The sequence below is a fragment of the Ovis aries genome, chromosome X (genome assembly GCF_016772045.2).
Source record: "Ovis aries strain OAR_USU_Benz2616 breed Rambouillet chromosome X, ARS-UI_Ramb_v3.0, whole genome shotgun sequence".
Lineage (NCBI taxonomy): Eukaryota > Metazoa > Chordata > Mammalia > Artiodactyla > Bovidae > Ovis > Ovis aries.
This window is the reverse complement of record NC_056080.1, coordinates 114,200,143-114,226,204: the sequence shown is the minus strand read 5'-3', so window position 1 is coordinate 114,226,204 and position 26,062 is coordinate 114,200,143. Positions and strand designations below refer to the sequence as shown.

At 40.3% G+C, this 26,062-nt stretch overlaps 1 protein-coding gene across 7 annotated transcripts in view; it reads right to left on the bottom strand.

The window, feature by feature from the left end:
- Positions 1–1,983: 1,983 nt before the first annotated feature.
- Positions 1,984–26,062, bottom strand: part of SLC25A14 (solute carrier family 25 member 14) — a 40,748-nt gene continuing 16,669 nt past the window's right edge. For 6 of the 7 annotated variants that reach the window (XM_027962759.3, XM_027962760.3, XM_027962761.3 and 3 more), the window contains 4 exons: positions 15,717–15,841; positions 14,804–14,939; positions 3,383–3,463; positions 1,984–2,425 (listed from right to left, as the gene is read on the bottom strand). In XM_027962759.3, coding sequence (XP_027818560.1) covers positions 2,384–2,425; positions 3,383–3,463; positions 14,804–14,939; positions 15,717–15,841 — 384 coding nt within the window. In that variant the 3' untranslated portion in view covers positions 1,984–2,383. 7 annotated transcript variants of the gene reach the window in all.

The following is a 26,062-nucleotide window of genomic DNA, read 5'->3' as shown; positions in this document are numbered from 1 at the left end:
TATTTATAACAGCTTTGTTCATAATTGCCAAAACTTGGAAGAAGCAAGCAGGAGTCCTTCCACAGGTGAATGGATAGATACATTGTGGTATGTGCAGAAAGAAAAAAAGAAAATGAGCCATAAGCCCATGAAAAAACATGGAGGAACCTTAAGTATATATTACTAAGTTAAAGAAACCAATCTAAGAAGGCTACATACAGTATGATTCCAACTATATGACACTCTGGAAAAAGCAAAACCACAGATACAGTAAAAAGATCAGTGGATTCTAGGGGTTTGGGGGAGAAGGAAGAATGAATAGAGCACAAAGGATTTTTAGGACAGTGACTCTCTACCGTATGATACTATAATGGTGGATACATGTCATTATACATTTGTCAAAACCCACAGGATGTATGACACTTAGAGTGAACCCTAATATAAATGATGGATGTGAGGTAATAATGATGCACCAATATAGATTCACTGACTCTAACAAATGAATCACCCTGCTGAGGAATTTTGACGAGGGGGAAGCTGCACACTTGTGGGGGTAAGAGGTATGCAGGAAATCTCCACCCCTTCCACAGGACTTTGCCATTAACCCAAAACTTCTCTAAAAAAATAGTCTGTTAAAGTTTATTTTGAAAAGGCAGTACTTTAACAAATAAGAAGGCACTGTGGGGTGGTAGAATGAGACAGAGAAGGAATCTGACAACTATGTGCTAGCCTCAAACCTGCCACAATCAGGCTATGTGACTTAGGACACATTTTCTTAGCTTTTCTGGACCTTGTACATAAAGGGGAGTAGATCTCAGTGGATTCTAACCTGGTTTGGGTTGCTTCCTTCCAGGCTACCCTCCACACCAGGGTTATCATCCTAAAAATCACAAGCTGGTTATATTATCCCCTATTTTCAGCTTCCTTTGCCTGCCTCCTCCAAGATAAAAGCCAAACTCTTTCTTAGGGATATATAGAGAGCCTTCATAATTTGACCCTTTTGGCCACACTATAATTTCCTTTCATTCTAGCCCATATTTCTTTACAAGTGCTTCTCAAAGTGTAATCTAAGGATCCCCCACCATCGAATGCCTGTGACAAAAGCAAATACCTCTTCCCCAAATAAGGTTAGAATCTCAGGTGATAGGACACAAGAATCTACATTTTTTGCAAGATCTTCAGGTGATTCTGCCTCACATGGTATTTGAAAACCAAAACCCTGTATTTTAGCCATGCTGAACATCCCCCCGCCACCCCCCCCCACAATTCCCCTGCCTGGAATGTCCTTCCCTGCCTTAATCTACATAGTAACATCCGCTTTTTAGCACAAATGGTACCTCTACTGTGAAGCCTTTAGCCCGGCCCCTAGGCAATGGACTGTTCCCTCCTCTGTGCTTCTACAGCACTTAGTTCATTCGTCAGACAGTACTTAGTACCTATTGTACTTAGAATCTATTTACATGTCTGTTTCTCCTTGGATGTGACCTCTAAAACAGTGATTATGTCTTAATATATTTTTAAACCCCCAGCATCTAGGACATACTAAACATACAATAAATGTTTGCTGAACAAACAAATGGATGGATAAAGATGAAGAACTAAACTATTCCTTTCACAAGTATTTGAGTGCCTACAATGTGGTAGATACTATTCTAGTATAAGAAAGTAGCCAGAAATTTTTGCCTGTAAGGCAATTAGAACCTTGGACACAGGGTTCTATTTTAAGCCTCTTTCAGCATTTTATCTGTGGAAACTGTCCAAATGAGCCCCTTGTTTGCTTATTCACTCTTTAGGTTAGAACCACTTGTCTGATGTTTACAAGCGAGTGGCATTACGAGAATGAATGGCAGTGGGAAAGCACAACGCACTTAGTCTGTTCCCATAAATGTGCTTTAAGAGTCCAGACTCAATTTCATAGTCACCTTATCTTTATCAATTTCCGGAGAATATAACTTAAAGAGTGGGCAGATGAGAGAACAGTAAATGAAGACAAAGCCAAAGTGATTCTGTCAATAAATACTTTAATGAGAACTGAGGTCTGTAACATACATAGCAGTAACTGCCCTGGCCTATGCCTTTTGCTCTAGCCCAAGTCTGGGGCTAACAAACTACTTTTAACCCACATTTGAAGAGAAGGCCATTTTGAGTATCATCCATCAGTATCCATCTTCACAGAAGATACCAATCTGGGGCCAGAGTCTCAATGTTAATACTTCCTCTCAGGGAACAGTTCACATGGCAACACAAACACATGAGCAATTTTGAACCATCCTATCATTCTTCCACCAGAAGGGCCTTGGGAGACCAATGGTTCAGTAAACACTTACAACTTGATCAAAATGCATTAGAACACAGAAAAAAGGGGAAAGAGAGTAGAAAGGTTGGCAGGGTTTGGCTCACATCCTTAGATTTGAAGCCTCTTGAGCTGCTCGTATGTAATAAAAAACTGAAGAGTGAGTCATGGAAGATCACTGGAATGATACTGAAAGTCAAACCTGGTTATAAATTGTACACTGTATTCTCTTATTGGGATACTTAGGCTCTACTATTCTAAGTTGTACTTGCTTAAAAGTCTTTTTAAAAACTACATCTGGCAAATCAAGCATGTGTTGAGTGCCCATCATGCACCCATTTTGATTGTTGGCATTTAGCAATATAAGCATATTAAAAGTCTAACATACTTCTATTCTTTAGGGGCAAATAGGCCACACACACACACACACACATGCACGCGCGCGCACATCCAAGAACATCAACAACATAAAATTCAGTGTTAGAGTAACTGTTACAGATATTAGATGATCAGGAAGAGGAACGGAGACACCATCTCCCTCAACCTATAGACTCCACAAGGGCAGGGAATGACTTTTCAACCCTGCAGTGCTCATAATACAAACACCACCACACACACCATCCAACTCATGGCTCTGCACACAGGAGGCACTCAAACACAGCTAAAGGAAGGAAAGTTACCCAGGAGGAAAGAGTCCCCCTTGGCTCTGGATTCCTTTGTTGTATGAGTGTTTTCTGTCTTATTATTTCCCCAGCTACTCTGGTCCTATACTTGGGGGTAGGAAATGTGGACTGCATAGACCTTCCTGAGGATACCTCGTGGCAGGGCTTTCAAAACCTTCCTAGCCCCTTCCAGATTTGGCTGTGCTTGTTGTTGTTTGTTTAAAAGAGGAAAAAAAAAAACTTTGACATTTCTTTTCTAATCCCTTTAGTTTGTATTAGACTCCAACTGAAAGCCATTTCTGTACTTAGTTCCATCTGCAATGGTCATCACTAGAATAGATTCTCATTTGCCTAAAAGGCTTCAATAATCAAAATTTTCCTTCCCATAGCCTCGAATTACCTGGGAGCTTGAACCATGTGCTTTCATTCTCATGTTCTAAAAGGATACAATGATGTTCCAGGGTCCAAGTCGAAGCCAGTTTGGCCAAAATCCTTTATAGAGTGCAAAAAAGCCCTCGTGTTTCCACATCTGAGGGAAAGATACAAAAAAATAAGAGTGAATCCTCCTTGCACTTTACATCTGACAATTACTGTTATTATAGTACTCATCTTCCACGCCCCTCCCCAACAACTTAGGATCCATGAATGGTCCTTTTTGCTATAGACATACATTTTTAATTAGTATGGTATTCTAAATTCATCCAAAACTCATTCAACAAATATTTACTAAGCACCTACAATATGCAAGATACTCTTCTCAGTGTTGGGATAACAGTAATAATCGTAAACAAGAGAGAAAGTAGCTGTGGTAGCCAGCCTCCAAGATGGCCCCCGATGATAATCATCTCTAGTTATTCATACCCTTGTGTAGTCCCTCCCACAATATATCAGGATTGGTCTGTGTCACCAACAGTATACGGCAGTAGTTAACAATGCTATGCTATGCTATGCTATGCTATGCTATAAAAGATACTTTGCATTTAAGAAGGATTTGCCTTGTTCTCTCTTGGATCATTTGCTCTGGAGGAGGCCAGCTGCCATATCATGAAGAGAAGCCCACGTGAGGGGAAACTAAGGCCTCTGGCCAACAGCCAGAGAGGAACAGAGCCTTCCTGCTGACAATAACATGAGTGATCTTTGAAGTAGATGTCCCAGCACCAGTCAAGCCTTCAGATGATTATAGCCCTAGCTGACATCTGGACAATTACCTCATGAGAGAGCCTACAGCTGAAATCATTCAGCTAAGCTGCTTCTTAATTCCAAATCCACAGAAATTGTGGGATAATAAATGTATGATGTATTAAGGCACTGAGCTTTGGAGTCATTTATTACACAGCCATAGATAACTTATACGGAGAAGGCAATGGCAACCCACTCCAGTGCTCTTGCCTGGAAAATCCCATGGACAGAGGAACCTGGTAGGCTGCAGTCCATGGGTTCGCTAGGAGTTGGACACGACTGAGCGGCTTCACTTTCACTTTTATGCAATGGAGAAGGAAATAGCAACCCACTCCAGTATTCTTGCCTGGAAAATCCCAGGGATAGGGGAGCCTGGCGGGCTGCCGTCTATGGGGTCGCACAGAGTCACACACGACTGAAGCAACTTAGCAGCAGCAGCAGCAGATAACTTATACATTCTCTGCCCTCGTAGAATGCACACGTGCGTGTGTGTGCTCAGTAGCTTCAGTCATGTTCAACTCCTTATGACCCTATGGACTATAGCCCACCAGGCTCCTCTGTCCATGGGATTCTCCAGGCAAGAATATTGGAGTGGGTTGCCATGCCCTCCTCCAGGGAATCTTCCCGACCTAGGGATTGAACCAGCGTATCCTGTGTCTCCTTCACTGCAGGCAGATTCTTTACCACTGAGCTACCAGGGAAGTCCCATAGAATGTATACTCTAGTGGAACTGATGAACAAATATACAAATTAATAATATTATATTGCTGTTACTGCTAAGTCACTTCAGTCGTGTCCGACTCTGTGCGACCCCATAGACGGCAGCCCACCAGGCTCCCCTGTCCCTGGGATTCTCCAGGCAAGAACACTGGAGTGGACTGCCATTTCCTTTTCCAATGCATGAAAGTGAAAAGTGAAAGTGAAGTCGCTCAGTCGTCCGACTCTTAGCAACCCCATGGAATGCAGCCCACCAGGCTCCTCCGTCCATGGGATTTTCCAGGCAAGAGTAGTGGAGTGGGATAAGTACTAATACAAAAACTAAAGCAGGGTAGGGGAATAGGTAATTGGGCAAGTCACTATCCTTTCTGAGTTTGTTTCATCATTACACATTCTGCATATGTAATGGCTGACTTTATAGGAATGGCTGGAGGATTAGGTGAGGGACAACATGAAATGTTTTGAATTTAAGTTTTCTGTTTTATACGATGGAGGTCCTACATATACCAATTGAGTGGTTATTAGAATTAAATGATAAATAATGCATACCAAAGGTCATAAGTTGATGATATGTGTCAAATTCAGTCAACAGAAACAGTTCCTGTTTAATGGATAAATATTAAGTAACTCCTGTGTTTAAGATATCATTTCTACATTGAAAAATGTAATTTTGCCCTCTTACTGATAAAGTAAAACCCACCACTATACTAAAAAATGAATATATTTGGATAAAACAACAATATGAAAATCCAGACTTCTAAATATCCCTTATCCTATACTATAGATTAAGAAGACTTGATATGATTATCCTTACTAATCATTTTTGAAGCAAATAGTAACATAAGGGCACTATTTATGAAAACATAGTCGTAATATGCTTGTCCCAATTGATCATCAGCAAATGCTAAAGGTCTCAGAACGAAATTGATGTTGGAAAATTGTGAAAATCAACCAAAATAAATCCTGGATGCAGATAATCTAGAATCAGTTCAGTTCAGTTCACTCGCTCAGTCGTGTCCAACTCTTCGCGACCCCATGAATCGCAGCATGCCAGGCCTCCCTGTCCATCACCAACTCCCAGAGTCCACTCAAACTCACGTCCATCAAATCAGTGATGCCATCCAGCCATCTCATCCTCTGTTGTCCCCTTCTCTTCCTGCCCCCAATCCCTCCCAGCATCAGAGTCTTTTCCAATGAGTCAACTCTTCGCACGAGGGGGCCAAAGTACTGGAGCTTCAGCTTTAACATCATTCCCTCCTAAGAAATCCCAGGGGTGATCTCCTTCAGAATGGACTGGTTGGATCTCCTTGCAGTCCGAGGGACTCTCAAGAGTCTTCTCCAACACCACAGTTCAAACGCATCAATTCTTTGGTGCTCAGCCTTCTTCACAGTCCAACTCTCACATCCATACATGACCAGAGGAAAAACCATAGCCTTGACTAGACGGACCTTAGCCGGCAAAGTAATGTCTCTGCTTTTGCATATACTATCTAGGTTGGTCAGAACTTTTCTTCCAAGGAGTAAGTGTCTTTTAATTTCATGGCTGCAGTCACCATCTGCAGTGATTTTGGAGCTCCCCAATAATAAAGTCTGACACTGTTTCTACTGTTTCCCCATCTATTTGCCATGAAGTGATGGGACCGCATGCCATGATCTTCGTTTTCTGAATGTTGAGCTTTAAGCCAACTTTTTCACTCTCCTCTTTCACTTTCATCAAGAGGCTTTTAGCTCCTCTTCACTTTCTGCCATAAGGGTGGTGTCATCTGCATATCTGAGGTTATTGATATTTCTCCCGGCAATCTTGATTCCAGCTTGTGTTTCTTCCAGTCCAGCGTTTCTCATGATGTACTCTGCATAGAAGTTAAATAAGCAGGGTGACTATATACAGCCTTGATGTACTCCTTTTCCTATTTGGAACCAGTCTGTTGTTCCATATCCAGTTCTAACTGCTGCTTCCTGACCTACATACAGATTTCTCAAGAGGCAGGTCAGGTGGTCTGGTATTCCCATCTCTCTCAGAATTTTCCACAGTTTATTGTGATCCACACAGTCAAAGGCTTTGGCATAGTCAATAAAGCAGAAACAGATGTTTTTCTGGAACTCTCTTGCTTTTTCCATGATCCAGCGGATGTTGGCAATTTGATCTCTGGTTCCTCTGCCTTTCCTAAAACCAGCTTGAACATCAGGAAATTCACAGTTCACGTATTGCTGAAGCCTGGCTTGCAGAATTTTGAGCATTACTTTACTAGCATGTGAGATGAGTGCAATTGTGCAGTACTTTGAGCATTCTTTGGCATTGCCTTCCTTTGGAATTAGAATGAAAACTGACCTTTTCCAGTCCTGTGGCCACTGCTGAGTTTTCCAAATTTGCTGGCATATTGAGTGTAGCGCTTTCACAGCATCATCTTTCAGGATTTGAAATAGCTCCACTGGAATTCCATCACCTCCACTAGCTTTGTTCGTAGCGATGCTTTCCAAGGCCCACTTGACTTCACATTCCAGGATGTCTGGCTCTAGATGAGTGATCACACCATCGTGATTATCTGGGTCATGAATATCTTTTTTGTACAGTTCTTCCATGTATTCTTGCCACCTCTTCTTAATGTCTTCTGCTTCTGTTAGGTCCAGACCATTTCTGTCCTTTATTGAGCCCATCTTTGCATGAAATGTTCCTTTGGTATCTCTAATTTTCTTAAAGAGATCTCTAGTCTTTCCCATTCTGTTCTTTTCCTCTATTTCTTTGCACTGATCACTTAAGAAGGCTTTCTTACCTCTTCTTGCTATCCTCTGGAACTCTGCATTCAGATGCTTATATCTTTCCTCCTCTCCTTTGTTTTCACCTCTCTTCTTTCCACAGCTATTTGTAAGGCCTCCCCAGACAGCCATTTTGCTTTTTTGCATTTCTTTTCCACGGAGATGGTCTTGATCCCTGTCTCCTGTATAATGTCATGAACCTCAGTCCATAGTTCATCAGGCACTCTGTCTATCAGATCTAGGCCCTTAAATCTATTTCTCACTTCCACTATATAATCATAAGGGATTTGATTTAGGTCATACCTGAATGGTCTAGCGGTTTTCCCTACTTTCTTCAATTTAAGTCTGAATTTGGCAATAAGGAGTTCATGATCTGAGCCACAGTCAGCTCCCAGTCTTGTTTTTGTTGACTGTATAGAGCTTTTCCATCATTGGCTGCAAGGAATATAATCAATCTGATTTTGGTGTTGACCATCTGGTGATGTCCATGTGTAGAGTCTTCTCTTGTGTTGTTGGAAGAGGGTGTTTGCTATGACCAGTGCATTTTCTTGGCAAAACTCTATTAGCCTTTGCCCTGCTTCATTCCGCATTCCAAGGCCAGATTTGCCTGTTACTCCAGGTGTTTCTTGACTTCCTACTTTTGCATTCCAGCCCCCTATTATGAAAAGGACATCTTTGGGGTGTTAGTTCTAAAAGGTCTTGTAGGTCTTCATAGAACCATTCAACTTCAGCTTCTTCAGCGTTACTGGTTGGGGCATAGACTTGGATAACTGTGATACTGAATGGTTTGCCTTGGAGATGAACAGAGATCATTCTGTCATTTTTGAGATTGCATCCAAGTACTGCATTTCAGACTCTTTTGTTGACCACGATGGCTACTCCATTTCTTCTGAGGGATTCCTGTCCGCAGTAGTAGACTGCTAAGACAAGGGACCTTAGAGATTCAAGCCAGTCTCATCACCTGTCACTTGGAATACCACAACAAGCCTCCTAACTGGTCTATGATCTCCACCTAGGAAGCCAAGCCATCTTTTAAAATTATAAATCAGTAGTGTCACTTCCCTGCTTAAAGCTGTCCAATGACATCCCAGTGGATTTGATCCTAATTGTAAGTTTTCTTCAGTGACCTGCATGATCCTACATGATTTAGCCCTGCCTCTCTCCAGTTTCATTTTCTACCACTTTTCCCTTCATTCATCACACACAGTCACACCAGCCTTGTTTTTAACTCTTGAAAGTGTCCAGCTCATTCCAAACTCAGAGCCCTTGTACCCATTCCCTCTTTCTGAAATGCTCTTCTCTCAGATTTTCTCGTGACCACCCTCTTCTCATCATTCAGACCCCTGCTCAAATAAATATCACCCCTTCACACCCTTTCCCTCACCATCCTAGCTGAAGTAGTTCCCCACCACCATCACAGAGTCACTATTTCATTACTATTTCATGTGTTAGTTTTTTCACAGCATTTACTTCTTTATGAAATTACACTGTTTATTATCTGTGTGTTTATTCTGTCTCCCTCAACTAGAATGTAATCTCCAGGAAAGCCAGAGAGCAGGGACCATGTTGGTCTTCTTCACCATTCTACTCCACTACCAAACACTCTCTGGCATAGTAAAGTCTCCACTAAATATCTGAATAAATATTTGTTGAGTAAATGAACACACAAACTTTTATACACACACAGTCGCTAATAATCTCACGAGCCTAATGATTCCTTGCTGAGTTCCAAAACAGGGACCAACTTCCAAACATTAGAACTGGGATGCACCACTCTTTGGCTTGAGGCAGTTGAGTAAAAACAAACAAGAACTTCTGTAGATACACAGAGACAAAAGGCTACTTTATGAAGTTATACATTCATTCAATAAGTAATTTGCTGTGGATAGAGAGATAAATAAGATATGTCCCTGCCTTCATGGAACTTACGTCTACTGGGCAGACAGACATTAAAAGCAACTACAATTGACTCTAGAACAACACAGTTGTCAGGGACACCAACCCTCTGTGCAGTCAAAACTCCTGGTATAACTTTTTGTCAGCCCTCCGCAACCACAAATTCAACCAACCACAGGTCATGTAGTACTGTAGTAGTTACTACTGAAAAAAATCTGCATATAAGTGGACCTGTGCAGGTCAAACTTGAGTTGCTCAAGGGTCAATTGTACAATAAAATGTAACAAATGTCAATAAATGTGATACAGCCATACAACAGAATAAAGGAACAAACTACAGACATATCTCATTTTATTGCACTTTACTACACTTTGCAGATAATGGATTTTTCACAAACTGAAAGTATGTGGCAACCCTGAGTTGAGTAAATCTATGAGCACCATTTTTCCAACAGCAGTTGCCTATTTTGTATCTCTCTGTCACTTTTGGCTATTCTCATCATATTTCAAACTTTTTCATTATATTACTTTTGTTATGGTGATCTGTGATCCGTGACCTTTGATGTTACTATTGTAAAGAGATTATGACTCGCTGAAGGCTCAGATGATGGTTAACATTTTGAGGTATGTACATTGTTTTATTAGACAATACTATTGCACATTTCATAGACTATTATGTGATGTAAAAATAATTTGTACATGTGCTGGGAAACCAAAAAGTTCATGTGGCTCACTTTATTGCAGTGTGGCTTTATTGTGGTGGTCTGGAAGCACATCTCTTCCAGAGCTCTGCCTGGACTGATACATACTACAGCATGGATGAACCTTGAAACATGTTAAGTGAAAGGAGCTGGTCAAAAACCTCACATATTGTATGATTCCATTTATATAAGATACCCAACAATAGGCAAATCTACAGAAATAAAAGTACATTAGTGGTTGCTTAGGGCTGGGAGGATAGTGGGATAATAGCTAAAAGGCACAGGATTTCTCTTTGAGGTCATGAAAATGTTCTAAAATTGACGGCGGGGTTGATGGTTGCACATAGCTCGGAACATACCAAAAACCACACAAATGATGAATTTTATGAATTAGTGAGTTGATCCTCAAAAAGATGTTTTTCAAAATATAATAAATGCTATGAGAGAACAAGAACATATAACTAAACACATATATAGTTTAATGGTCAGGGAAGGCACTTATGAAAATGATGCAATCTTATGGTGGAAACCAACACAACATTGTAAAGCAATTATCCTCCAATTAAAAATTTAAAAATAATTTCTTTACAGTATTATCCTTCAATTAAAAATAAATAAATTTTTAAAAAAAACAAAGCAAAGAGAGAAAAGATCCCACATGCCATGTGGCACAGCCAAAAAAAACTGCTCAAAAATGTTTTTAAAAAAATAAAAAGAAGAGAATTCTCACACATGCTAAAAAATATTAAAAAACAATGCAATCTGAAGAATGAGTAGGAGCTAGCCATCTAACAAAGTACATGGCATGGGTGAAAACTTGGCAATGAAACAAAGTCTAGTACTAGAACCCGTTCAGTCTGTCTGGAATATAGAATAAAGGTAGCAAAGATAAGACTGTAAGAAGTAAAGAGGGATCTAATAATATGAGCTTTGTGTCAATGAGAAGCAATTCAAGTGTTTGCAGATAGAGGTTAAGAGGATGAGAGGTACAGCTGCTCATTTCTAAATCAAAGAGGAATGCATCATTCCATTCACCCAAGTGTACTCTTACAGATAAAATAATAAAGGATGATGACAATATAGAGCAAAGTTGTTTTACTAGCAAATAAATGAATGGCTGGTAAATATAAGTACATAAAGGTTACTGTCAACACAAAAATATGTTTGACGATACCATATGGCATAGTAGTTACGAATATAAACTTTGGAACCAGATGAACTCTGATTTAAATCCCAGATCTGCTACTTACTAGGTATATGCTGCTGCTGCTAAGTCGCTTCAGTTATGTCCAACTCTGTGCGACCCCACAGACGGCAGCCCAACAGGCTCCCCCATCCCTGGGATTCTCCAGGCAAGAACACTGGAGTGGGTTGCCATTTCCCTCTCCAATGCATGAAAGTGAAAAGTGAAAGTGAAGTCGCTCAGTCGTGTCCTACTCTTCGTGACCCCATGGACTGCAGCCCACCAGGCTCCTCTGTCCATGGGATTTTCCAGGCAAGAGTACTGGAGTGGGGTGTCATCGCCTTCTCCGACTAGGTATATAATCTTCAGTAAATACTTAGCTACTCTGAACCTCAGTTCTCTCATTTATAAAATGGCAAAGATATTATCTACTCTACATGGTTGCTGATAGTTAAAGGATATACTCTAGTGTGTAGTACATAATAAGCATTCAATAAATGCTAACTATTACTATATTACTGTAACCTCTATCTCCTCTTGGCCAACCTTCTTGAAAGAGTATTTTACACTTGTCTACTTATCCTCACTTCTTATGTGTTTATCTGTCTCTTCCTATTAGAATTAAAATGTCACAAAGGCTGGGACTTTTTTGTTCACCAACCTAGAACAGTACCTAGCACAAAAGACACTTGAACAACTTTGCAAAAATGAATGAAGGATTAAACACACTCTCCAGTGGACAGCAATCTGGCTTTTGCAAATACCAATCCAGCAAACCTCCTCTACAAAACATTAAATCCAACAGACTTTGCAGCCCTTATACTGGATCTCTCTATCCCAGTTATTTAGTATTAAATAACTTCTCATCCATTCTTGAAACTCATTTCTCCTTTGGCTTCTATGACAATAGTATCTCTTGTAAGTTCCTTCATATCTTTGAACTGTTATCTTTGGTGTCTTTCCTGAGTTTCTCATCTGTCAAGCCCTTAAAAATTGGGAGTTCTTTCTTTGGCCCTACTCTTCTCTCTCTATACCAGTGATTGTCAAGTGGAAGAGTGAGCATGTTAGAAATAGAAAGGAGGGCTTTCGCAAAATTCTACTCTTCAGAGTATGAGAATCATTGCTTCTGTGAATCTCTAGTAATGGCAGGAGCTTTACAATACTCCAGTGTGTGATGAAAGCAACAAACTTATGAACGCTTCTTCCTGCTCTCCATGGCCTCCCCTCCACAGTTATGTAACCCCTGTATACTACTGTTTCCTCAAGTTCTGACCTCCACCCCTGAACCTCCAAGTTAAGACTAGGATATCCAAATATACTCACTGGGTATTCCTCCCGCACTTCAAACTAAGTATCTCAGAACTGTGATGTCTCCCACAAAACCTGTTCCTTTTCCTGTAATGTCTCTGTCAATAAAAGTCACCACATGGTCACCAAAACCAAAAACTGGGAAGTTATCTCTGATACCTTCTCTCTCTCCCACCTCTCCACACCAGATCAACCAAATCCTGTTGACTTTATCAATTAAATTATTCTCAGCTTTATCCCTACTATTCATGCCATCCCTACTATTCAGCCTCTCATAACCTCTTGCTCAGGCCACTCTAAGAGCCTTCCACCAAGTTTCCCTATCCCTAGGTCAGCAGTTCTCTAAGTGTGGTCCCAAACTAGCAGCATCAGTATTGCCTGGGAACTGGTTAGAAATGCAAATTCTCAGGTCCTACTCCAAACTTACTGAATCACAGTCTGGTGATGGGGCCTAGCCATCTGCATTTTAACAAGCCCTCCAGGTGGTACAGATACACGTTAAAGTTTTCAGGCTTATTCCCTTGGTTTTATGGTTTTCAACCTTGGGTGAACATTGCAATCACCTGAGGAGTTTTGAAAATCCTGACAACCTGGCTCCTACTCCAGACATTCTGAGCAGTGGTCACCATCCTCTTTGGCACCAGAGATCAGTTTTGTAGAAGACAATTTTCCCATGGACTGGGAGAGCAAGACGGTTTTGAGGTAATTCAAGTGTATTACATTTGTTGTGCACTTTATTTCCATTACTATTACATCAGCTCCATTTAAGATTATCAGGCATTAGACCCCAGAGGGTGGAGACATCTATTCTGATTTCAGTGGTCTAAGGTGAGCACAGAAGCTGAGAACATTCCCCAGGTGATTCCAATGTGCACTTAAGATTGAGAACCACTGTCTTATATCCACTCTCCACAAAGCCAGTATGATCTATTTAAAACATAAATCTGACCTGATTAAATCTTTCAACAGCTCCTCATCAACTAAAAAAATAAGCCCAAGCATCTCAACATAGCATTTAATATCCTTTATAACTTAACTAACCCTCAGCCACCAACATAGGGAAGGCACCACAGTGTAGTTAAAAATGTTGGTTTGAAACCAATGGTCTGAGTTGAAATCCCAGCCTCCCACCTACTAGCTGTGAAACCTTGGGCAGGTTAGTTAACCTCTGAGTGCTTCATTGTGCTGTAATTGTGAAGATTAAATGAATGAATACATGTAAGACTCGTTAGAACAATCTCTGATATATAGTAAAGCATTCAACAGATGTGAGTTATTATATTCAGTATTCTTCCATCTATAGGAAACCTATCCCAAATTTCCAAACTGAACTAAAATTTCCTCCCATAGAGCCCTGAGTTTATCACTTAACAAGATGTGTTGATTATCTGTTTGTATACATGCAGTACACTGTAATTTCTCTGTTTCTACTAAAATGGTCTGAGGGGATTTCCCTGGTGGTAGTGAATAAGAATCTACCTGCCAATACAGGGGACATGGGTCTGATCCCTGATCCAGGAGGATGGAGTCCCAGCACAACCAATAACTAATTAATTAAAAAATAAAATATTAATAAAATAAAATGGTATCTGATAGATAATAGTTAACTAAACTGATAACAACAGAGAAACCATATGATAGTATCATATTTTAGCTCCAAATTTGCCTTTTTAGAAGTATTATTACTAGTGGTTATATAATGCATAATACCTGTATGGTTCTCACACTCCTACAAATATAACACAGCAAAAACTTTCAAAGCCAAACTGGGAACAATAGTACAATACTGAACTAGAATCGAGTGTCAGATTTTCTATTACAGCATCTCTGCCTTGTCTGAAGTGGGCAAATGTGGAATATGTCAGGTCCTTTTCATCAGTAATTCTACATGGTGCTATTGATAAGGTATCCTGCAGTCTTAAGCATTCAAACTGGAATAATAATATCAAGGACCACTAAGCATCAGCAGATTACCAAGGAGACAGTTTTCCTACCTGGGAATTACTCTGAGAGGCTACTAAAAATAGATATAATGATTCTTCCATCTTCAGAGCAGCAACTAAGAATAAGGACTGCAAGTCTGAGACATCAAAGAAAGTCAAAAATACAATCCAAGTTTACTATGTGCGTACCTTTAAAATGCCATCCAAAGTGCCCTTATAGAGGTCCACGTGTCCCACAATTGCCCTCTGGTTCATCATGCGAGTTCGTACCACATCAACTGGATTGGAAGCCAGAGCTCCAGCCAAGCCACATGTAAAGCTGGAACTAAAGATAAAAACTGTAAGAAGACAGACTGATCCATTTCCACCTCTGCCCACGTAAACAGAAATTAGGTCAAACATAAATGTACAATGAGTCAGACATCACATAAAACCTGGCACTTGCTCTTTTATTACAATCTAAAGAGAAAGGAAATATTTACTAAAGAGACATTAGTCAAAAGCTGTCCCCTTCACTTTTCAATCCAAAATTCAGATAGCCTTTTTTTTTTTTAAAGAGCTTGTAAGTCTAGCAAGTTTCCTAAGCAGGAAGTATTATGCATCATCTGTTAGTTATGTAAAATTTTCAAGTCACAACATCATATGCAAAAGGAATTTGAGTATTAAAATATCATAAAAGTTTCAAGATGAAGAAAATGCAAGATAAAATGAGCAACATTTCAGTCCAAAACTGTGGTCTTGCTTCACAAGCCCTATAAAATTTCACCCTTTTATTCTGCTTATCACTGAGAAAATTTGCTTTCTGACCCAAAATTAATCAAAGCAAATAATGGATGAGTTTATTAGGTATAGAGTCTATATATGAACAAATGCAAATACTGCAGACATCTGGAATTAGACACTGCTCCCAAGTACGAAAGTGCCTATTGCATCTGGAATCTCTGTACATTTATCAGAAGGCTTGAAGTTCTGGTGATGAGAGAGAAAAAGGTATTTAGGCCATATGTACTCATTATCAACTCTAAATGAGGACTTCAGTGAAAGATGCTTTTTGTGCTTGAAGTACTGACAATATGGAATGAACACAACCTATCAGACTTACACAAAGTGAGTTAAGATTGTGTCTCCCATCAGCCCTGACAATATCAAGTGCTTCTTCGTAATATCATAGACTGGTAGCTCTACTCCCACGACGATGGCAGCCCGCTGAGCAGTTGGGACAACACCCTACAAAACATAAGTGACATGAGACACTGGGGAAATACATTGGTAGTGAGTTGAGTCAAAGGGTGAACAAAATAGGTCAGGAATTTTTAAATGGCAGAAAAAAATCCAAGTCTGCAGCATAAGATCACTATTTCACATCAACTGCATATACTGAAACACTTATAAATTCCCAATTCACTTACTGTACTAAAAATAAAATCATTGATATGACATCTAAAGCACAAACAATGAAAGAAAAATAGATAAATGGACTTCATCATAATTAAACATTCTTGTGATTAGTAAAATGACAACCCACACAATGGTAGAAAATATTTGCAAGTCGTATATCTGGACTAGTACAAAGCATGAACCGTGAACTCCCTGATGTTCAAGCTGATTTTAGAAAAGGCAGAGGAACCAGAGATCAAATTGCCAACATCCGATGGATCATGGAAAAAGCAAGAGAGTTCCAGAAAAACATCTATTTCTGCTTTATTGACTATGCCAAAGCCTTTGACTGTGTGGATCACAATAAACTGGAAAATTCTGAAAGAGATGGGACTACCAGACCACCTAACCTGCCTCTTGAGAAATCTGTATGCAGGTCAGGAAGCAGCAGTTAGAACTGGACATGGAACAACAGACTGGTTCCAAATAGGAAAAGGAGTACGTCAAGGCTGTATATTGTCACCCTGCTTATTTAATTTATATGCAGAGTACATCATGAGAAATGCTGGACTGGAAGAAACACAAGCTGGAATCAAGATTGCCGGGAGAAATATCAATAACCTCAGATATGCAGATGACACTGCCCTTATGGCAGAAAGTGAAGAGGATCTAAAAGCCTCTTGATGAAAGTGAAAGAGGAGGGTGAAAAAGTTGGCTTGAAGCTCAACATTCAGAAAACGAAGATCATGGTATCTGGTCCCATCATTTCATGGGAAATAGATGGGGAAACAGTAGAAACAGTGTCAGACTTTATTTTTTTGGGCTCCAAAATCACTGCAGAAGGTGACTGCAGCCATGAAATTAAAAGACGCTTACTCCTTGGAAGAAAAGTTATGACCAACCTAGATAGTATATTCCAAAGCAGAGACATTACTTTGCCCACATAGGTCCGTCTAGTCAAGGCTATGGTTTTTCCTGTGGTCATATATGGATGTGAGAGTTGGACTGTGAAGAAGGCTGAGTGCCGAAGAATTGATGCGTTTGAACTGTGTTGTTGGAGAAGACTCTTGAGGGTCCCTTGGACTGCAAGGAGATCCAACCAGTCCATTCTGAAGGAGATCAACCCTGGGATTTTTTTGGAAGGAATAATGCTAAAGCTGAAACTCCAGTACTTTGGCCCCCTCATGCGAAGAGTTGACTCATTGGAAAAGACTCTGATGCTGGGAGGGATTGGGGGCAGGAGGAGAAGGGGACGACCCAGGATGAGATGGCTGGATGGCATCACGGACTCGATGGACGTGAGTCTGAGTGAACTCCGGGAGATGGTGATGGACAGGGAGGCCTGGCATGCTGCGATTCATGGGGTCGCAAAGAGTCGGACACAACTGAGCGACTGAACTGAACTGATATGGCCTAGTAGCCAAAATATATAAAGAACTGTTACAACTCAACAATAAAAAGACAAACAACCCAATTTTTAAAATGTGCAAAAGATCTAAATAGACATTTCCCCAAAGAAGATATACAATTATATACTGCTGGTGGGAATACCATATAGAGCAGCCACTGTGATAAACACTTTGGCAATTCCTAAAAAAGTTAAACACAGAATTACTATATGACCAATTTCGCATCCAGATATATCCAGGAGAATTAAACATGTATTTATGCAAAAACTTGTACATAAATGTTCATAACATCATTATTCATAATAGCCCAAAAGTACAAATAAATACTTATTAATTGATGAAAGGATAAACAAAATGTGGTATGTACACACAATTATTATTCAGCCATAAACAGAAATGAAGTACTGATAAATGCTAAAACACAGATGAAACTTTTAGAATAGTATGCTAAACTGAAGAACCCAGTCATAAACGCCATATGTTGTATAATTACATTTACATGAAATGCCAGAATTGGGAAATCTATAGAGACAGAAAGCAGATTAGTGGTTGCCTAGGTCTGGGAGGTTTGGAGGTTGTGAGAAGTGACTATGAATGGGTATAGGGTTTTTTCTCTGGTGATGAGATGTTCTAAACTTAGACAGTGGTGATGGCTGTACAAGTCTGTGGATATCCAAAAAACATTAAAATATATACTTTAAGATGGCAAATTTTATGCTATGTGAATTATCTCAATAAAGATGTTGGGCTTCCCTGGTGGTCCAGTGGTTGGGAAACCACCTGCCAATGCAGGGGAAACGGGTTCAATCCCTGGCCCGGGAGGATTCCACATGGCCAGCAGTAACTAAGCCTTGGAGCAACAACTATTGAGCCTGCCCTAGAGTCCATGCTCCACAACAGGAGAACCCACCACAATGAAAAGCCCACACACTGCAACGAAGAGTAGCTTCCACTTGCCACAACTAGAGAAAGTCCATGCACAGCAACAAAGACCCAGCAGAGCCAAGAATAAATAAATAAACAATTAAAAAAATAAAAGCATGAAGCAAAAGTCAGTAGGCAGAGGAGAGCTTTCAAGTTTAACTCACAGAATTTAGGATGTGCAGAAAGGATACACTAGGATCACACAAAAGGTATGCCACAGCCAGGGAGAAGGCCAAGGCAAAGTGCACTTCCTTACAAGTCCTCCTACAGTAACACTACCAGCTTTTCAGTCACAAGCACACTATTCCTATCACAGCTTACATTACAACACAGGGTTGCTAGAGCATTAAAAAGTCATGTTTTTGAAGAATAAGAATAACACAAGAAAATGCTTATAATGCTAAAGAAGGGAAGAGATAGCATTATTCTAACTGGGTTTCCCAGGTGGCTCAGTGAGTAAAGAATCCACCTGCCAATGTAGGAGACATGGGAGATGCAGGTTTGATTCCTGGGTCAGGAAGATCCCCTGGAGTAGCAAATGGCAACCCATTCCAGTATTCTTGGCTGAGAAACCTCATGGACAGAGGAGCCTGGTGGGCTATAATCCATGGGGTCGCAAAGCATCAGACATGACTGAAGTGATTGAGCATTCTAACTTTAGGAGGAGAGGTATATACACAAATAACAAATTTATGTAAACATTTTTACAAGGAATATTTTACTTTTATAACTGTGTTTAAATATCATTTAAAAAACTGAGGGACTTCCCTGGTGGTCCAGTGGTTATGACTCCATGCTTCCAATCTAGGGGGCATGAGTTTGATCCCTGGTTGGGGAGCCAAGATCCCCACATGCTGTGTGACGTGGCCAAAAAAATATAATTTAAAATAATTTGATAAAAAACTGAAAATAATATACCAGGAGGAATAACTGCTTTCTGGGATAACCTGTTAAAATTAGAGTTCAATCCTCTCTAAATTCCCAAACGCAATTCATAATGTGGATGTGATGGAGCTGTGCTATCATCGGATGCTTGATTCAGCTGGTCTGGCTGGTGTGCCCAGCAGTACCTTCCTCTCTGACCCTTCCACCTGCTCAACTCTGTTAGAAGGTAGCCCAAGAAGACTAGTTTGGTGAACAGTATGGCTCCACAGGGTGAATTTTGGTCACAGACATGTTTTGTGTGGCCTACACAGTATTTCCTAGAAGGTTGAATTAGCTGTCAACATTAAAAAAAAAAAAAAAAAACTACCACAGGAATGGATACTTCACACAGGAATGCAGATTTTCAGCCTCTCTTAAAAGCGCCATGGACTCCCACGGTGCATGGCAGCAATGAACAGGGCAAGTGCTCTCCAGGTCACCACTCTACTCTCTCTCCAACCCTGACCTAAGTGCCAGTTACTTTCTTACTGTACTCCTGCTGTTATTTCTCACAATGGAGTTAGGAAGAAAGGGAAATTCTTCCAGTGAAAATGAAATGTTTCCAGTACCCATGTTATTACAATCAAAGCAAGAAAATAAAATACAGACGAAAAGGGCCCTGTGTTTGAAGAAAAACGCAAACATACTTCCCTGTTGAAATGAAAAAAATATTCCTGTATTTTAATATGTAAATAATACGTGTCTGTGTCAAAAGAATGTGCTAAGTTGCTCAGTCATGTCTGACACTTTGCGACCCCTGGACTGTAGCCTGCTAGGCTCCTCTGTCCATTGGATTCTCCAGGCAAGAATACTGGAGAGGGTTGCCATTTCCTCCTCCAGGGGATCTTCCCGACCCAGGGATCGAACCCATGTCTCTTACACTGGCAAGTAGGTTTTTTACCATTAGCGCCACCTGGGAAGTCAAAAGAATACATAACACAATGTATTTCACTTCTTTACCTTACATGTCTGGATGATGTAAATAGCCTGGATTGTAAAAGTAGCCATTTTCAATTCCTCAAAAAATTAAACAGAATTATCATACAATCCAGCAGTCCCACTTCTGGGTATATACACAAAGAATTGAAACCAGTCTTGAAAAGGCATCTGCACATCCATGTTCACAGCCAAAATACAGAAACAAACTAAATGTTCAGCAATGGATGAATGGATTAACAAAATGCGGTGTATGTATATAACATTGTTCAGCTTTAAAAAAGAAATTCTGACCCATGTGACAACATGGTTGAACCTTGAGGACATTATGCTAAATGAAATAAACCAGTAATAAAAAGACAAATACTGTATGATTCCATTTACACAAGGTACCCAGAACCATCAAATTCATAAGGAGATAATAAAAGGTTGGTGGCCAGGGGCTGGGGGAGGAGGAAATGGCACGCTGTTCTATAATGGGTACAGAGTCCCCATTTTGAAGGATAAAAAGAATTCTGGAGACTGGTTGTACAACTATGTAAAATTGTGTTGTATATATTTTATTACAATTAAAAGATTATTTTAAATAAAAATTAAGTTGTTATATTCCCCTGACAAAATCTCCAATTCTATTTATTGCTCTGTCTTTGTCTTTCTCCTAGCATTAGTTTGTGAAAGAGTTCTAGTTAGTTCCATTTTCTGGTTTTAAATTAGACTAATCAAGATAGGGTACCTCAGAGAGCCTTTTTATCAAAAAGCAAACCTCAAGTATCATTGATGGATGCCACTGATTAAAGGTTATTAAGTAACAGAATATATACATGTTGTTGTTAGATATATTACCATAGACATTACCTGTTAATTGCAAAGGGGGAAAGACTTATCTTTTATTATGGTAAGAAGTGGTGGACAGTATCTTAACAAGTGAACAAACTTGGCATCACTAATTTGGGGGCAACCTAGCATTATGTGCCTCTTGCTGTGGTGCAATATGACATACAGGGTCACCTATGAAGCTCTCTTACCAAAAACATTTCACATGCATCTAATCAAGCCAACAGATCTAACCTCCAGCATACAGGAAATATAGGGGAAATGCAAGGAAACATTTTATAAGAAAACTGAATATGGACTGGGTGTTAGGTATTAGGGACTTATAAATTTTCTGAGTTGTGACAATTTGTTGTTGTTGTTCAGTCACTCAGTCATGTCCAACTCTTTGAAACACCATGGACCGCAGCACGTCAGGCTTCCGTGACCTTCACCATCTCCCAGAGCTGCTCAAACTCATGTCCATTGAGTCAGTGATGCTATCCAACCATCTTATCCTCTGATGTCCCCTTCTCTTCCTGCCTTCAATCTTTCCCAGCATCAGGGCCTTTCTAATGAGTCAGTTCTTCACATCAGGTGGCCAAAATATTGGAGCTTTTACTGTCATTATGAGGGAAATGTCCTTATTATTAGGATATGCATAATGAAGTACTTAGGGGAGTACTATGATGTCTGCAACTTCCTTTCAAATAATTCAGCAAAAAGTGTGTGTGTGTGGGTGGGTGGGTGGGTAGGTATGCATATGTGTATATATATATATGTAAGTAGATAAAGCAAATATGACTAAACTTTGAGTGATTTAATCCAGGTGAGTAGGTTCTATTCATTGTTGTGTTCTTTCAACTTTTCTGTATGTTTGACATTCCCTGGTGGCTCAGAAGGTAAAGAATCTGCCTGCAATGCAGATGTGGGTTTGATCCTTGGGTTGGGGAGATCCCCTGGAGGAAGGCATGGCAACCGACTCCAGTATTCTTGCCTGGAGAATACCTGTGGAAAGAGGAGCCTGGAAGGCTACAGTCCATGGGGTTGCAAAGAGTCAGACACGACTGAGCGACTAAGCACAGCACAGCACAGTTAGGGAAAATTATAAAGAAAGAATAAAAGTGAGTCTCTCCCTTTTAAGAACCTATTAAAAAATTTCCCATTATATACTGTACTACTAGTAGTCTTGGACGAGGACGTGGGAGAGGTAAGGAGCAAGGTCCTTACATCCAAGGTAAGGAACAGCAGCTGTGCTTTGCTGGAGCAGCTGTGAAGAGATACCCCACATCCAAGGTAAGAGAAACCCAAGTAAGATGGTAGGTGTTGTGAGACGGCATCAGAGGGCAGACACACTGAAACCATAATCACAGAAAACTAGCCAATCTGATCACATGGACCACAGCCTTGTCTAACTCAATAAAACTAAGCCATGCCATGTGGGGCCACCTAAGATGGGCAGGTCATGGTGGGGAGGTCTGACAGAATGTGGTCCACTGGAGAAGTGAATGGCAAACCACTTCAGTATTCTTGTCTTGAGAACCCCATGAACAGTATGAAAAGGCAAAAAGACAGGACACTGAAAAAGGAACTCCCCAGGTCAGTGGGTGCCCAATATGCTACTGGAGATCAGTGGACAGATAACTCCAGAAAGAATGAAGGGATGGAGCCAAAGCAAAAACAATACCCAGTTGTGGATGTGACTGGTGATAGAAGCAAGGTCCGATGCTGTAAATACCAATATTGCATAAGAACCTGGAATGTTAGGTCCATGAATCAAGGCAAATTGGAAGTGGTCAAACAAGAGATGGCAAGAGTGAACGTCGACATTCTAGGAATCAGCGAACTAAAATGGACTGGAATGGGTGAATTTAACTCAGATGACCATTATATCTACTACTGTGGGCAGGAATCCCTTAGAAGAAATGGAGTAGCCATCATGGTCAACAAGAGAGTCTGAAATGCAGTACTTGGATGCAATCTCAAAAACGACCGAATGATCTTTGTTCGTTTCCAAGGCAAACCATTCAATATCACAGTAATCCAAGCCTATGCCCCAACCAGTAATGCTGAAGAAGCTGAAGTGGAACGGTTCTATACAGACCTACAAGACCTTTTAGAACTAACACCCAAAAGAGATGTCCTTTTCACTATAGGGGAGTGGAATGCAAAAGTAGGAAGTCAAGAAACACCTGGAGTAACAGGCAAATTCAGCCTTGGAATATGGAATGAAGCAGGGCAAAGGCTAATAGAGTTCTGCCAAGAGAACACATTGGTCATAGCAAACACCCTTTTCCAACAACACAAGAGAAGACTCTACACATGGACATCACCAGATGGTCAACACCAAAATCAGATTGATTCCATTCTTTGTAGCCAACGATGGAAAAGCTCTATACAATCAGCAAAAACAAGACCGAGAGGTGACTGTGGCTCAGATCATGAACTCCTTATTGCCAAATTCAGACTTAAATTGAAGAAAGTGGGGAAGACCACTAGACCATTCAGGTATGACCTAAATCAAATCCCTTATGATTATACAGTGGAAGTGAGAAATAGATTTAAAGGGACTAGATCTGGTAGATAGCCTCATGAAATATGGACAGAGGTTCATGACAGTGTACAGGAGACAGGGATCAAGATTATCCCCATGGAAAAGAAATGCAAAAAAGCAAAACTGCTGTCTGGGGAGGACTTACAAATAGCTGTGAAAAGTGAGAAGCGAAAAGCAAAGGAGAAAAGGAAAGATATAAGCATCTGAATGTAGAGTTCCAAAGAATAGCAAGAAGAGATAAGAAAGCCCTCCTCAGCGATCAAGGCAAGAAAACAGGAAAACAACAGAATGGGAAAGACTAGAGATCTCTTCAAGAAAATTAGAGACACCAAGGGAACATTTCATGCAAAGATGGGCTCGATAAAAGACAGAAATGGTCTGGACCTAACAGAAGCAGAAGATATTAAGAAGAGGTGGCAAGAATACATGGAAGAACTGTACAAAAAGATCTTTATGACCAAGATAATTACGATGGTGTGATCACTCACCTAGAGCCACACATCCTGGAATGTGAAGTCAAGTGGGCCTTGGAAAGCATCACTATGAACAAAGCTAGTGGAGGTGATGGAATTCCAGTGGAGCTATTTCAAATCCTGAAAGATGATGCTGTGAAAGTGCTGCACTCAATATGCCAGCAAATTTGGAAAACTCAGCAGTGGCCACAGGACTATAAAAGGTCAGTTTTCATTCCAATTCCAAAGAAAGGCAATGCCAAAGAATGCTCAAACTACCACACAGTTGCACTCATCTCACATGCTAGTAAAGTAATGCTCAAATTTCTCATCTCACATGCTAGTAAAGTAATGCTCAAATTTTTCCAAGCCAAGCTCCAGCAGTATAGGAACCATGAACTTCCAGATATTCAAGCTGGTTTTCAAAAAGGCAGAGGAACCACAGATAAATTACCAACATCCACTGGATCATCAAAAAAGTGAGAGTTCCAAAAAAACATCTATTTCTGCTTTACTGACTATGCCAAAGCCCTTGACTATATGGATTACAATAAACTGTGGAAAATTCTGAAAGAGATGGGACTACAGACCACCTGACCTGCCTCTTGAGAAACCTATATGCAGGTCAGGAAGCAACAGTTAGAACTGGACATGGAACAACAGACTGATTCCAAATCGGGAAAGGAGTACATCAAGGCTGTATATTGTCACCCTGCTTATTTAACTTGTGTGCAGAGTACATCATGAGAAACGCTGGGCTGGAAGAAGCACAAGATGGAATCAAGATTGCCGGAAGAAATATCAATAACCTCAGATATGCAGATAACACCACCCTTATGGCAGAAAGTGAAGAGGAACTAAAAAGCCTCTTGATGAAAGTGAAAGAGGAGAGTGGAAAAGTTGGCTTAAAGCTCAACATTCAGAAAACGAAGATCATGGCATCTGGTCCCATCATTTCATGGGAAATAGACGGGAAACAGTGGAAACAGTGTCGGACTTTATTTTGGGGGGGCTCCAAAATCACTGCAGATGGCAATTGCAGCCATGAAATTAAAATATGCTTACCCCTGGAAGGAAAGTTATGACCAACCTAGATAGCATATTCAAAAGCAGAGAGATTACTTTGCCAACAAAGGTCTGTCTAGTCAAGGCTATGGTTTTTCCAGTGGTCATGTATGGATGTGAGGGTTGGACTGTGAAGAAAGCTGAGTGCCAAAGAATTGATGCTTTTGAACTGTGGTGTTGGAGAAGACTCTTGAGCGTCCCTTGGACTGCAAGGAGATCCAACCAGTCCATTCTGAAGGAGATCAGTGCTGGGTGTTCTTTGGAAGGAATGATGCTAAAGCTGAAACTCCAATACTTTGGCCACCTTATGTGAAGAGTTGACTCATTGGAAAAGACTCTGATGCTGGGAGGGATTGGGGGCAGGAGGATAAGGGGATGACAGAGGATGAGATGGCTGGATAAAATCACCGACTGGATGGACATGAGTTTGAGTAAACTCCAGGAGATGGTGATGGACAGGGAGGCCTGGCATACTGCGATTCCTGGGGTTGCTAAGAGTCGGACACGACTGAGCAACTAAACTGAACTGAACTAGTAGTCTTATTTAATATTACAAACTTAAGTGATTAACATAGGATAAAAAGTTATAGGAACAACAACAAAAAAAACACCCGAAGTTTATATAGAATACTGGAAGTTAATATAACAAAATGTTAACAGTGATATTTCTAGTTAGTGCAATTACTGGATATTCTTCTTCTTTATATATTTTCTCAATATTTTGTAGTATATCTTTTAATTTTTATAATGTTAAAGTGATCAATCCAAAGAAATGGAGAAAAACAACAAAATGGGAATGACCAGAGATCTCTTCAAGAAATTTAGAGATACCAAGGGAACATTTCATGCAAAGATGGGCTCAATAATGGACAGAAATGGTAGGGACCTAACAGAAGCAGGAGATATTAAGAGGAGGTGGCAAGAATACACTGAAGAACTATACAAAAAAGATCTTCATGACCCAGATAACCACGATGGTGTGATCACTCACCTAGAG